A 13,720-nucleotide genomic window follows, 5' to 3' on the forward strand; every position below is an offset into this window, starting at 1 on the left:
CTGTTTCTCCCTCTGCCCCTACTATCCCACTCTCAGTCTCAAATAAAAAATAAAATCTTTAACAATAACTACATAACTAAATAATTAATTAAATAAATATGGACCCTTATTGTCTTCTTGTTTTTTTTTTAAGGTATATTTTAGTCTTAGATATCTCTAGAATTAAGTTTGCTCAGATACAGCTGAGATTTTATTTCCAAGTGTCTGTTTTCCACAACTCATTTATTGAGCTGTCCTGTACTGCTATGACACGTGTTCCTAGATTTCAAACAAATGGAAACTTAATATATGTTTAATTTCCGGACTAACCTTTCCATTGATGTGATTGCTTGTCTCTACCATACTGCTGCAATTGTTATAGTTTTATAATACATTTTAGAAACCAGGAGGAAGAGCTCCTCCCCCCTTCCCCCCCGCCATGGGACTTTGTTTTTTCCTTCATTTCCTTAAGTCCGTTTGTATTTTTAATGTGATCATACTCAATTTATAGAATGTTTTAGGTGACAGTTTTATTTTAGAAGTATCCATCTGCCTAATAACAGAATAATCTTTATTAATTTATTTGAGTCTTATTTTAGGGCATAAGTAGAATTTTAAAAAATATTATTTTCTTCATGTAAGCCCTACTTCTTATTGAATTTCATGAAGAACTGTGAAGGGTCTGGAGCTTTATCCTCTGCAAGCAAACAGGTCTGCCTGCTACCATGTCGTGGATACGTGGGTAGAAGGAAGGGGCTCCTAGGCCAGAGGCACAGCTGGTGGTGTTGTCTTCCTGTTCCCACCTGCTTCCCTTGTCCAAGTTTCATGGTGGATGCTGTATATGCGAAGGGTTCATGTGATAGCTGAGGAACTCTAGGCTTAGGAAATCAAATGAGAAGTCAGGACAAGTTTCTGTGACCTAATTAATGAAGAATGAGAGGAGTAAAACAAGAGAGAAGAAAGAGAGCATTCCAGGCAAAGGGAACCACATATGCAAAGGCCCTGTGGTGGAAGGAATTATGGCAAATATAAACACTGGAAAAAAAATTAGTCACTATGGTGGCTCCATTGTTTTTTGGACTAAGGGTGCTATAGAGAGCTAGCTTGTTTATTTTCCCCATTATAAATGATCTATTTGTTCTGCCGAAGTGCATAGAGATATTTTTCCTTTGCTTTTGAGCATATCATTTTCATTAGGATTTGTTGCTGTTGTCCATTCTTAAAGAACTTTTCTTAAGATACAGAGAACCTGGGGCGCCTGGGTGGTTCAGTGGGTTAAAGCCTCTGCCTTCGGCTCAGGTCATGATCTCAGGGTCCTGGGATCGAGCCCCGCATCGGGCTCTCTGCTCCGCAGGGAGCCTGCTTCCTCCTCTCTCTCTGCCTGCCTCTCTGCCTGCCTCTCTGCCTGCTTGTGATTTCTGTCTGTCAAAAAAAAAAAAAAAAAAAAAAAAAAAAAGATACAGAGAACCTCTTCAGTATGGAAGACAGCCTCTTAGCATATTTTTGAGTATTTTCCTCTTCTATTAGTTTTGATCTTTTCATAAAACATGTGATAAACGGTCGTTGTCTATCTTCCATGGTTATGTTCTCCCTAAGAAAATCCCATTTCTTCTTTCCACTGTATTCCAAGACTGGGACCCTTCCTTATTTTTAGTATTAATGTTTGCTATTACTTTTTTTTGAGGTTCGTGTCTTGGCTTTGGAAAGGGAAATTTTGGGGGACTTTGAACTTTTGTCACAATTTATCATAATTCCAAAGTGTCTGGGTCTGTTATTAAAATACCACTTTGTAAGCATTTCCCTCCAACTCTTTAAAATTATTCCAAGGAGACTTTTGGAGAATCCCCCCATAATTAAAATAATCTCTTTAGTTTTTAAAAGTCTCTGTCTTGTTACTTAACAAGACATTTACTTGCATTTACTTCTATATTAAAATTGTATTGATGTGTGAGAAGGAATGGGAAAATAGTAACTTCTTGATCAATGAATGAGCTATGTCCGTGTCCCCCCAGTTACTGTGTGCTCCGAAGGCACCGATAATAGCTCATTGTTGCTCCACCAGCATGAAATTCATTAATCATATTTAGTTTTGGGGAAAGTTCCTTTATACCCTAAGATAGATGTACTTCTCTGGAAGTGACGTAGAAAGTAGCCCCAGTCCTGTTCCTCCCTCACAGTAGAGAAAGAGAAGCAGAACAACAGAAAAGTCCAGTTTAAAAGATGAATGGTTTTCCAGGAAGTATTTTTTCCTAATGCACTGAGAAATTTGGGGATAGTTCAGTATAATTTTGAGTGATACAAATTCCTGGGATAATATGCTAATTAATTTGTTACCTCTCCTTTACTCCCCAAAACCTATTCAACAAGAAGACTTTTGTGAGGGAGAATCTAGGTTAGCAGAGAATCACAATTCACCAGGGAAGGTCAGCAACCAAATAAACCTTCACCTGCCGGAAACAGATTCAATGCCTTACTCTGGTCCTGGGTTTTCTCTTACTGACTTTTGATCTTCATGTTAGATATGGTGCTGACCTCCTCACTAGCAGCAAAGTAGAAAGGTAGAGAAACAGAAAAAGGTAGAGAAAAGCTAGACTAGAAAAAAGTCTTATTTCCCAGATTGCTAATAATACTAATTACTACTAATTAGTATTAGTATACTACTAATACTAAAGATAACTAAACCTGCAGAAGCAGGGATGTGATCGTGATCATGATAGTTCATGATAGTTCAGAATCTCAGATCAAGTTCTGCACAGCAAAAATAGTAACGAATAAGTGTTCATGGGTTTTCAATGTTTTGCAAAGCCTTTTTTTTTTTCTTTTGAAAATGAGGGTTTGGGGTAGTGGAGTCTGGACACCATGTCTAGAAATGGAATGATAGCTCTGTTCACATGTTGATGGGCCTATCTTCATTGATCATGATTCATTGACTGTTTCATGTACCATAAGAAAGAAAAATTGCTCCTTATGGAATTCTTATGTGCTTACAGTGCTTTACGGTGCATTGTGATTTCAGAGATGTTAATGAGTGACAAAGGATGCATCTTAGAATCAATGAGATGTGGTATCTTTCTTACATAAAAAACAGGGAAAATTGACATCCCCAACAGCTTGTCTATCTACCTGAAATATTTAACAATAAATTCATGCTTTAAAACTCTGTGTAAGAGGTATAATATTTCCAAGAGTGATCAAGATTATTGAGAGAATACTGTTAACTATTCAGAGAATTAACAAAGTGAACTTTTGTAAAAGATGCCCCCAATTTTCCCTGTCATGTTTTCAGATCTTAAGTATCCACTATTCGATATTTTCCTTCTTGTGCAAAGCAATGTGGTTCCTGTAGTGTTGCCTAGACTGGAGGGTAGGGATGATTCCCATCACCTTTCCCAACTCTTTCTGTAGCATTTTGGGCAAAACTTCTCATTTCCACTGTTGGCTACCACTTGGGCTCAGAAATAAATTCTATCACTTAACATCCCTCCCGCATTAGAGTCTAATGTTCTGTCCCACTTGTCACAATTCTGAATGTTCAAGGAAATCTGACCCCTGAGCTCATGATACCATTGTGTTCTCTGGGCTGGAGACGATCGACTACCTCTTGCTGCAAGATTTAGGCATCTCTTCCTGAAGAAGCTCATTATTAGTATTTTAAAAAATATTTTATTTATTTACTTGAGAGAGAGAGAAAGAGTGAGAGAGAAAGTATGAAAGGGCAGAGGGTCAGATAGAAAAGCAGACTCACCGCTGAGCAGGGAGCCCAATGCGGGACTCAATCCCAGGACTCCAGGATCATGACCTGAGCCAAAGGCAGTTGCTTAACCAACTGAGCCACCCAGGCGTCCCTCATTATTAATATTTTTAATGCTATAAATGTTATCATATGTGGGGTATCTGTGGGGGGGAAAGGATGTGTTCATAGTGAACAATTACCCACAGTCCCACTGTCTTGGCCATTGGTGGCATTTTAGCATGTCTCCTTTCACTTTTTCACCACAGAAACTTTTGTGTAGTCGTGATAATTTTTATGTGTAATTTATGAGATGCTTTTTCACTCAAACTCATGTTATTGAAATAGTATTTTTTTCTTAAGATTTTATTTATTTATTTGACAGAGTGAGAGAGAGAGAGCGAGAGATGGAACACAGCAGGGGGAGTAAAAGAGGGAGAAGCAGGCTCTCCACTGAGCAGGGAGCCCAATGTTGGGCTCTATCCCAGGACCCTGGGATCATCACCTGAGCCGAAGGCAGATGCTTAATGACTGAGCCACGTAGGCGGCCCTAGAAATAGTATTGTTAAAGGCTTTTAACTAGTTGATTGTTTTATTCTGTAGATATATGAACTATTCCCTTATTGCTTATTATTTGGGCTCTACCCATCTTATTTTTGCAATTCTAAATCATGTTAAAATGAACATCTCTATATATTAATCTCTCTCCATATTTTGATCAAGGGACATAAAATTTTTTCTTTTAGACAGGGAGAGAGATTGAGGCAGGAAGGGGCACAAGGAGAGAGAGAGAGAGCGTGTGCGCCTTAAAGTGGGCTCCACGCCCTGAGATCATGACCCATGCCAAAATCAAGAGTTGGACGCTTAGCCGACTGAGCCACCCTGGCACCCCAAGGGACAGAACTAATACAACTGATTTGTATTGTTAAATACCTTTCACGGGAAACATAAAGGTCACAACCATTTACAACCCAGCCAAAGGGACAGGAGTGAATGTGGGAGGAGGGCTGTATTTATTTAATACTATTATTCCATTACTTCAAAGTTAAATTAACTGGGGAAACTTGAGACACACACTGATGAAGTCATCTCATGCTGGTGACCCTTTCAGTTGTGTCTGGAGCTGGGAAGCTATTGTCCTCTCCCTCCTAGCCAGTATCCTCCCTACTTCATCACAGCGCTGTGGAAATTCGTTCTCCTGGAAATTATTAAACCAGAAGCCCAACAGCCCTGTAAAAACTCGAGGTGCCTGGTTCTCTCCTATTTGGTTCCCCACCCCAACCCCCAGTGAAGGGCAGGTAAGGCTCCAAACGCCTAACTGGATACATGCTTGCCTTGAAAACCCAAACAAACCCTTCTGTTTTTGTTTTGCTTTGTGTCTGGACTAATTCTTAGCACCTCTTCTGCCTGTGAGCGATTTGTCACTTCCTTCTGTAAGACTGGCACCGGCAGACATGCAGTCTCAGAGGATCCCGGGGAGAAAGCGAGGCCGACCCCCACTTCACTCAACACCTATGAAGATGGCGGTTCATAACCTTTATTCCGCTTCAGCTGGCCCTTTGCCAGCAGTGAAGATCCCCAAGAAAAGAGGGCGGAAGCCTGGGTACAAGGTACGGCTCCATCATCTCCTTTCTCCTCAGGGACGTTGGGCTGGGGCACGGGGGCTTGGGCAGAGCGGCCGCTGCTCCCTGTGAGGAAAGGCATGGAGCTGGGGGACGACGGGCGCCGAAACAAGTTTCTCTCAGGGAAGCGCGTCACGGACAGGGCCTCATTGTCACACCGCGGCCCACAATGCATGCTGTCCCTGTCGTGTGTGTTTTTACAAGTGAGAAAGCAAATTGCACCAGATGGAGAAAGCTGTGAGGCGAGCAGATTTTAGGGTCAGAGCTAAACACGCAATCTGAAGGCTCGCATCTAAATTAGCGTTTCAGGCACCGAGTTTTCCCCTAACCGTGCCTGCTTGGGCGGCGCTCGAAGCCACTTTCCAGAACTCCTTCGTCACTTATTTTAGTAGAAGCAGATGATGTTCCTGAGACTTTTGAATTAATAATAAGGGCAGGCTAGTGTCAAAGGACCCAGGAGCGTTTTCCAAACAGAGACCCAACAAGGGGACTCCTCAGGAAAACTCAGGGTGTTAATTCATAGATTCCTGCTTATTAAAGTGCTGATGTCAAGTTTGGCTCCAAGGAGGCATAGCAGGCAGAATTCAAATCCCGTGACCCTTTGAAGACTTAACAGTTTGGAGTGGCAGAGGGGGTGGAAAAGAAATTCTCTGATGTAATTGCAATCACATAAAGCAATCTGAACTGGGAGGAGGGAGAGCTTCTCCTCCAAGAGGTTTCTGAAGAGGCTTCTAGAGAAGAAAGACTATTGAGTCTGTTCTCCACGAGCCTTTTGGGCATTAGAAAATGAGCTTCAGAAGTTTTCCTTCAGTTATTTTTCTTGAAATAAAGAGCTTATGTTTCCATCTTGAGACCTGAATACTCGAACCAAAATGCAAATTGGCAATTAACTCCCATATATTTAGGAAAATATATGGAAATTATTTCAGGTCAGCAGAAAGACAGAGCTTCCGGAAGAATTGATAATGAATTCAACCTTTATCCCTTTGGTTCTCTGCAGTTCCTCCAACTGCTGGAAAATAAAAACGGTAGGGGGGGGGTGACTCCGAGTTATTTGGGGGTCACGGGCTTTAGTAAAAGAGGCTTTTACTCGGCCATCTCCTGAAGTAAAGTCTTCTGTCACTGGTTATTTTTCTAGCAAAGAGAGCCTATTTTTTCTCATGGGCACGTCAGCTTTAGAACCGTGTCTCTGAAGCAGGCACAAGGTGGGTCTTCTCAGCATGGCTACCTGCGCCATTGCTGAGGTGTGGGAGTTGCTTCTGGAAGGCTGGATCAGGACAGCCTTCTATCAACAGAGAGTTGATGGAGCCAGGGCTCCATGAGGAAACACACTGAAAATTCCTCTCTCTCCTAGTTGGCTTTTCTCCTACTCCCCTGGGAGCTGTGACCCAGGAATGAAAATTACCAACAGACATAGCATTTCTGGGGCCAGGAAAAATGGAAATTCAGTCCATGGAATGAGCCCGACTTGGCAATTGTCCTGTGTCCTAAAAGGGGCAGTTTTCAGGGCTCCTAACACGGGGCAGGAAGAAAGCTTTTTGGCGTGGTTAGCTGACAATCTGGGTCTTACAACATGGTAGGCAGGCCTCATGCCCACGTCTCACAGGGGCAACAGGCCCCAGCTCTTGCTCAGGTCCACCTTCCATGTATTTGGGGAAATGTGTGGCAATTATCTCAGGCCTGCAGCTCCCAGACTGATTTCCCACGCCATGGGTTTGGTGTTCGGGAATGGCTCCAAACCAGGTGTTGTCTGCTGGAACGGCTGACTCCCTTGTGGTGACGTAAGAAAAATAAGAACCAGGTGAAAATCTTCATAAAGCTAAAATGGTTCTGCCCAGAGGATCATCCTTTATTCTGAAATATCTGCTTCCTACTGTTTTGGTGTTAAAATTTATTTAATTTAAGTATCATACGTGGTCAGGAACTTGGGAATTCTAAAAGCATTTTATTAAATGTTGTATGTTGTCAGGATTTGGTAATTCAAAAAATGTCCTTACTTGGCAAAATCCATTTGGCAACCTGTTAGGTTTCTTCAGTTTTATTCTGATGATTTCTGAGACGCAGAAGCCCCATTTTACCATTAATGAAAAGATTTTAATTGTGGGGAGGCCAGCAAGGAAAGTGTAGAGTTTCATTTCATTTACCAAATGGCCACTAATTTGGCAATTTTAACTATCTGAGATACAGTTGGGGAGACAGAAGTTGTTAAAAAAGAAATCCTGAGCAAGCAAAATAAGGTATTTCTATTTCTAATATAATTCTATATTTCTACATAATAAGAATTTTTTGTAACTAAATGGTATTTTATTAATCATATAGAATAAAAAATACAATAACATGATCAATATCATACAATAGTAACAATTGTTCTATCAATAATAGCATCACTATGGTATATTTATGCTAACAATATTGTCACAATAGAATAATCAGTATTTGAGTGTTCAGAAGGCTCTTTTCCAGGAGATTCTGAGGATGCCTGGTGGTGCTGACTATGTCAAGGTCTATGGTGGTGGCCATTTGTTGCTTCTTGCCTGGTGCTCTCCCACACTGCACTGCCCATCACCTCTGTGTCAATCACATGTGGAAACTCTCCCTGGTCCAAATATGGGCACAAAGCTCTCCGTTTAAGACAGCTAACCCGGGGTGTGATATTTAACCCCTTCTCTGGGTCTTGAGAATAATATGAGTGAATTACAAGCAGAAAAGGAAGAATTCAACTGGTAGTCAGATGTCAGCCCAGAGTTCATAGGTCATGCCTCCTCCCGGGGCCCATCTGCCCATGTCTCTTGGCCCAGGCCAGTGACCTCACTACCGGGTCATGCTCACTGCTGTGAGAACGCCATCTGATGGCCTTACGACCCCTTCTCACCCCAGCTGATGGAAGCAGAAACCTCTTCACATCATATTTTCTCTGAAGAGCCATACGCTGACTGCCATGAAAACAGCCTTCTTCATCCTGGAACAGAATTTGCATCTTGGTTTGAAGCCTCTGCTATTGGTTTAGTTCAGCGACAACGCAAGGTCAACAGATAGATTTTCCTTATGTCTCATGACTAAAAAGACCATTAAGTTCATTTTAAAGAGATAAAGAGAGAGAGTTTACATCAAAGAGAAACTCTAGCTTCCATTCTGTAGCTTCGGTTGATTATAATGTCACCGAACAGTGGGATTTCCAGCCCCTGTGTCTTTATGGTTGGGATTATGATTGAAGCGGGAAGAAAAAAGTTTTGGGCTTTGAAAATAGCTGTCTGTTCCCTCTACATAATTGTAATAATAATACTAACAACAACAACAACTATAATAATGACAATAACAGTCACATAGAACATTCATTGACAACTTCTGTATTTGAGGATCTGAGCCAAAATATTGTGTATCTTTTCTTATTTGATCCCTGATAGCGAGGGGAGTCAGAAAAACGGCAGGAATTAGGTATGAATGAACCAAGTCCCACAGCCTGAGGCCACTTACTGATGGGCCAGCAGCCCCCTAGACCTTGGCAATCTCTTTGTACTATTGTTCAGAATAGTAATTATGCTTTCCCATTTAGTCTTTCCAAAAAAGAGTAAATTATGTTCTGTCTGCTCTGTTTCATGAGCCTAGAAAATTATAACATGTTTAGAAAGAATATTATCCCTAAAATACTAAAAACAAATGGTTAACATGTTCTAACATGTTGGTAATTATATTACTCAGAATACGAAGCCAGCTGCTGTAACAAAGGCCGACAACAGTGGCCTAAAGAAGGTAGAAGCTCATCTGAGGATGATATGATGGCTCCATGGTTTTGGGACCCAGGCTCCCTTTCTGTTGCTCCGCTACTCTATCTTTTTTTTTTAATTTATTTTTTAAATTTGTTTTTATTATTATGTTCACTTAGCCAGGATATAGTACATCATTAGTGTTCTGCTATTCTTAACACCAAGTCTCTACCTCATACTCTAAAATCGCCTTCCAGTTTCCACTACGGCACTAGTCTAGGCAGCGGAATGGGGACAGAGGTAGTGGAGGCCTGTCTTTCCCCTTTAAGGACTCAACCCTCAAAGCTGCACACACCCCTTACACTTGGATCTCACTGGCCAGAAACTAGTCCATTGGCTACAGCCTAGTCCCTTGGCCATACTTAGTGCCAAAGGAGATGGGGAAATGCAATGCTAGGGGATTAGGGGGATCAGGTGGCCAGCTAAAAGTCAAGGAATCCCACTGATAAAGAAAGAAGGGAGCATGGAAATTTGGGAATAACCAGCAGCCTCTACAAGTTCTTAAAGAACAGTCCTTTTTTTTTTTTCCCCTTAAGATTTTATTTATTTATTTGTCAAAGAGAGAGACTACAAGCAGGGGGAGTGGCAGGCAAAGGGAGAAGACTCCCCACTGAGCAAGGAGCCCAACCTGGGACTTGATCCCAGGACCCAGGGATCATGAGCTGAGCCGAAGGCAGAGGCTTAACCAACTGAACCACCCGGCGTCGTAAAGAGCAGTCTTCTTTTAACTAGAAGATTCACTCTATAAAGAGAGTGATTTTCTAATAAACATAAGTAATGCCACATTATGTTTTATTTCCTCTTTTTAATTGCCATCCTTTTCTTGCCGCCACCACCCCCCACAAAGTATGTGTCCTTGGCATTGTGTAACAAGGAAGTCAAATTCACAGAATCTCAATTAAGAGAATGTTGGAACTTAAGTAGAAAGGGTTTTATTTGTTCCAACACTTGCTCAAAGCCTCTTTCTAAAATGTGTTTTCACTAGAACTGTTGAATTGGCTTCCACAATTCTTTGATTATCCAGACCTTGTATTGTCTTAGAGTCCTATTTACAAACGCCAAATGTAGCATGATATTGTATGCAAGGGAAGAGTAGCTATCTAATGAGCCTTCCTGTGCTGATCTTCGAGGTACCCCCCCCTTGCTGATGGTGGGCATGGCATGCCCCTTGCATCCCCATTTTCCCATGGGGAAAATCATTGCCCAGGCACAAGTTGGCAGGAGCCATTCCCTTAGGATGAACGGTGTGCAGAACTCAGGGTGGGGACTGTCTCTCCTGTGGTTTTCTGTGACACTCCCACACCCAGGGCTGGAGCAAGGGCCAAGGTTGAGGCTCAGTGGTGGGTGGGAGGTGGAGGTATGCTGGCTAATGTCCCCCTACCAGCTGAGTGTGAGTCCAACATGAATGCTAGTTGATATTTTCAATTATGTTAAGAAGTAAGAAAGAAAGAAAGGTAAACAGTGAAATTGTATGTTGGAAGTTTGCTTGTTTGTTCAACATGTGATGAGCTTCTTTGCTGAACTGGGTGATAGTTTGTGAAAACCAAAAATAGTTCCGTTTTTTGTGCTATTCATGGTGTAACAGTCACAGACAAGGCCCACTTTTAAGTTCAATTAATGGAGTTTTTTTGTTTGTTTGTTTGTTTGTTTGTTTTATTTGACAAAGAGAGAGAGAGATCGCAAGTAGGCAGAGAGGCAGGCAGAGAGAGAGGAAGGGAAGCAGGCTCCCCGCTGAGCAGAGAGCCTATGCGGGGCTCGATCCCAGGACCCTGGGACCATGACCTGAGCTGAAGGCAGAGGCTTTAACCCACTGAACCACCCAGGCACCCCTAGGCATAGTTTAATTTGTGTTTTTAACATTTTCTTCATCACTTTCTCAAGTCTGTGAGTCAATCAAAGAGTAAATTTGGCCCTAATTTGTAGCATTCAACAATTTCCAAGGCATATATTCCCCACATGTCCAGTTCCAAGATACCAAAATGGCAGCCCCGAGCGTGGAGTTGCTCAGACACACTCCTGCGTCTCTACTTCCCTAAGGGCATGATAACAAAATAATTAGAATAATTAGAAAGTGATGAGTTTTTGACTATCAATTACCTTTGTTTTTAATGTATTTTAAATTAATGCTCTGTAAATATATAATTCAATGTTCAACAATCACTGTATTTAACGAACAACTTGCAATATTCCTGAAAATCTAAGTCATCCTTTATGGCCCAGTTTAAGCCAGCTCCAGCTTCCCACTGCTCTGAGTTCTGCTAAGCACACAGTCCCGTTCCTGGATGCACCCTGTTTCCTCTCCATCTGTAGGGTCGACCCCATGCAGGCTGATGCAGAGAACTTGGCCTCCTCCCTAGTTTCTGTAAGAAACCCAATCACACCACACATTGCTTGAAATATGTGGTCTCTACTAAAGATTGTCGGGGGCACAGGGCATCGTGAACAGTATTTCATTAAGTAATTCTCACAAGTAGATCCATTTATCTGAATTTCACTTTATCCAGTGATGGTTTTTTTGTGTTTTCCCTTTTCTTTCTTCTCTCTCCTGGTACCCTTAAGTACTGGATTCATCATCTCCTCTCTCAGCTTCCCTCTGTCTAGAAGGAAACTAAGCCATTCTTCCCTGCCCTCAGCAAAGCGGCAGCCCCCCTCCTCTCACCGCCAGCCACTCTTCACGGGTCTCGGGTTCTCTGGGTCCAGAGGAAAATCTGAACCAAGCACAGAGATGGTGGGAGAAAGCTCCAGCATCCCCACCGTATCCCCACTCTGTCCGCACCTCTGAAAGGCATTAGAGAGCCGGCCCATTTCCATCCTAGCTTCAAGCATCCCCTTCTGTCTTCATTGTCATGTAGGCAGTTTGTTGTATTGGGGTAGTATTATTTTCCTAAAGAAGTTTTAGTTCAAAGAAAGCTTAGCTAGCATCTCAGATTTAACCGAGGGGCCTGTTGCCAAAGAAGGCCTCAAGGCTGAAGGATAGTGGCCCCTCCATCCCTTAGGTGTTTCATCTCTCCTCCAAGTGCAGGGAGAAAAAGGTATGGGTGGACCCAGAAACAAGCTGATGCCTAGGAATGGAATTAGGTCATTGGCTACAAACGTCTTGTTGTTGGAGCTGATATGCATTTCCAACAGGCAAGTTTTTAGACTGAAGTCTGAGGTTAAACACAGTGAGGTATTCAATTTTCCCAAACTCTACTCCCCACAGTATCTCCTCAGAACCCGGAGGAAGTTTTGTGTGGAGAAAGAGTGTGAGTCTAAGGAGGAATGTGCCCCCAAGAAAAGCTATTGCAGGGACATGAGCAAAACTATCCTCAAATACAGGTGGCGAGAGGAAGGAAGGGAGGGTGAACATGATTTAAAAAAAAAAAAAAAAAATCAAGGCATATTAGGTTCCTAGGGCTGCTGTAGCAAACAAACTGGGTGGCTTAGACAACAGAAATTTATTGTCTCACAGTTCTGGAGGCTCGAAGTCCAAGATCAAGGTGTATGCCTTGGCTTGTCAATGTTGTCCTTCCTGTGTCTTCATATTGTCTTTCCTCTGTACTTGTCTGTCTCTGTCTAAATTTCTCCTTTTATAAGGATATATAGTCATATTGGATTAGGGCCCACCCTGATGACCTCATTTTAACTTGATTATCAGCAAAAAAGATCTGGTTTCCAAATAAGGTCATATTCACAGGTCTTGGGGGTTAGGGCTTCAACATCATTTTGGGAGATACATTTCAACCCCTAATGTCCAATATAATAATAATCTTTGTCTTTCAACCAGGCATTTAGTCCATTTATGTTTAAAGAAATTACTGATAAATTTGTTTTTTTAAATTTTTTTAAAAAATCTTATTTATTTATTTGACAGAGAGAGATCACAAGTAGGCAGAAAGGCAGGCAGAGAGAGAGGGGGAAGCAGGCTCACCGCCAAGCAGAGAGCCCAAAGCGGGGCTCTATCCCAGGACCCTGGGATCATGACCCAAGCCAAAGGCAACCACTTAACTGACTGAGCCACCCAGATGCCCCTAAATTTGGGTTTAAATACATATCTTATTTTGTGTATTCTATTTGTCCCACTCATTCTGTTCATTTTACCCATCTCTCCTGCCTTCTTTTGGAATTTTTTTTTTTAGTATTTAATTTTTTTTACTCCTTGAAATTTAAGCACTCTGTTTTCTGTTGTATTACTATCTGGCTTGTGGCAGTATCTTTTCAGAGACCTGCAGTCTCTCCTACCCCAACACTAGGGCAGCTTTCCTTATTGTCAGGGGTGGGTGGGGGTCAGGTGGGACAAGTTTTCAACTCGCTCACCCTTCCTGGGGTTATAGTCCTTTGGATGAGCCCTGACCTCCATACCAATTCCCAAGGCCTAGATTTCACTTATATTTTGGCCTGATTTTTTTTCAGATTTTATTTATTTATCTGAGAGAGGGATTTTATTTATTTGAGAGAGAGGGGAAGAGGGAGAAGGACAAGCAGACACCGCACTGAGCGTGAAGCCTGATGAAGGGCTCAATTCCACAACTCCAAGGCCATGACCTGAGATGAAATCAAGAGTCGGGGAGCGCCTGGGTGGCTCAGTGGGTTAAGCCGCTGCCTTCGGCTCAGGTCATGATCTCAGGGTCCTGGGATCGAGTCCC

The 13,720-nt window shown here is 42.2% G+C and overlaps 1 protein-coding gene across 8 annotated transcripts in view; it reads left to right on the plus strand.

Annotated features, from left to right (window-relative positions):
- Positions 1–13,720, plus strand: part of SCML4 (Scm polycomb group protein like 4) — a 96,787-nt gene that overhangs the window by 42,408 nt on the left and 40,659 nt on the right. For 4 of the 8 annotated variants that reach the window (XM_046004938.1, XM_046004939.1, XM_046004943.1 and 1 more), the window contains exons 2-3: positions 5,105–5,319; positions 6,261–6,359. The exons of 2 other annotated variants lie outside the window; for them this stretch is intronic. In XM_046004938.1, coding sequence (XP_045860894.1) covers positions 5,105–5,319; positions 6,261–6,359 — 314 coding nt within the window. The remainder of the gene's footprint in view (positions 1–5,104; positions 5,320–6,260; positions 6,360–13,720) is intronic. 2 more of the 8 variants (XM_046004940.1, XM_046004942.1) reach the window with 1 other exon arrangement.

Source organism: Meles meles, chromosome 5, assembly GCF_922984935.1.
Source record: "Meles meles chromosome 5, mMelMel3.1 paternal haplotype, whole genome shotgun sequence".
In the NCBI taxonomy this organism is placed as follows: domain Eukaryota; kingdom Metazoa; phylum Chordata; class Mammalia; order Carnivora; family Mustelidae; genus Meles; species Meles meles.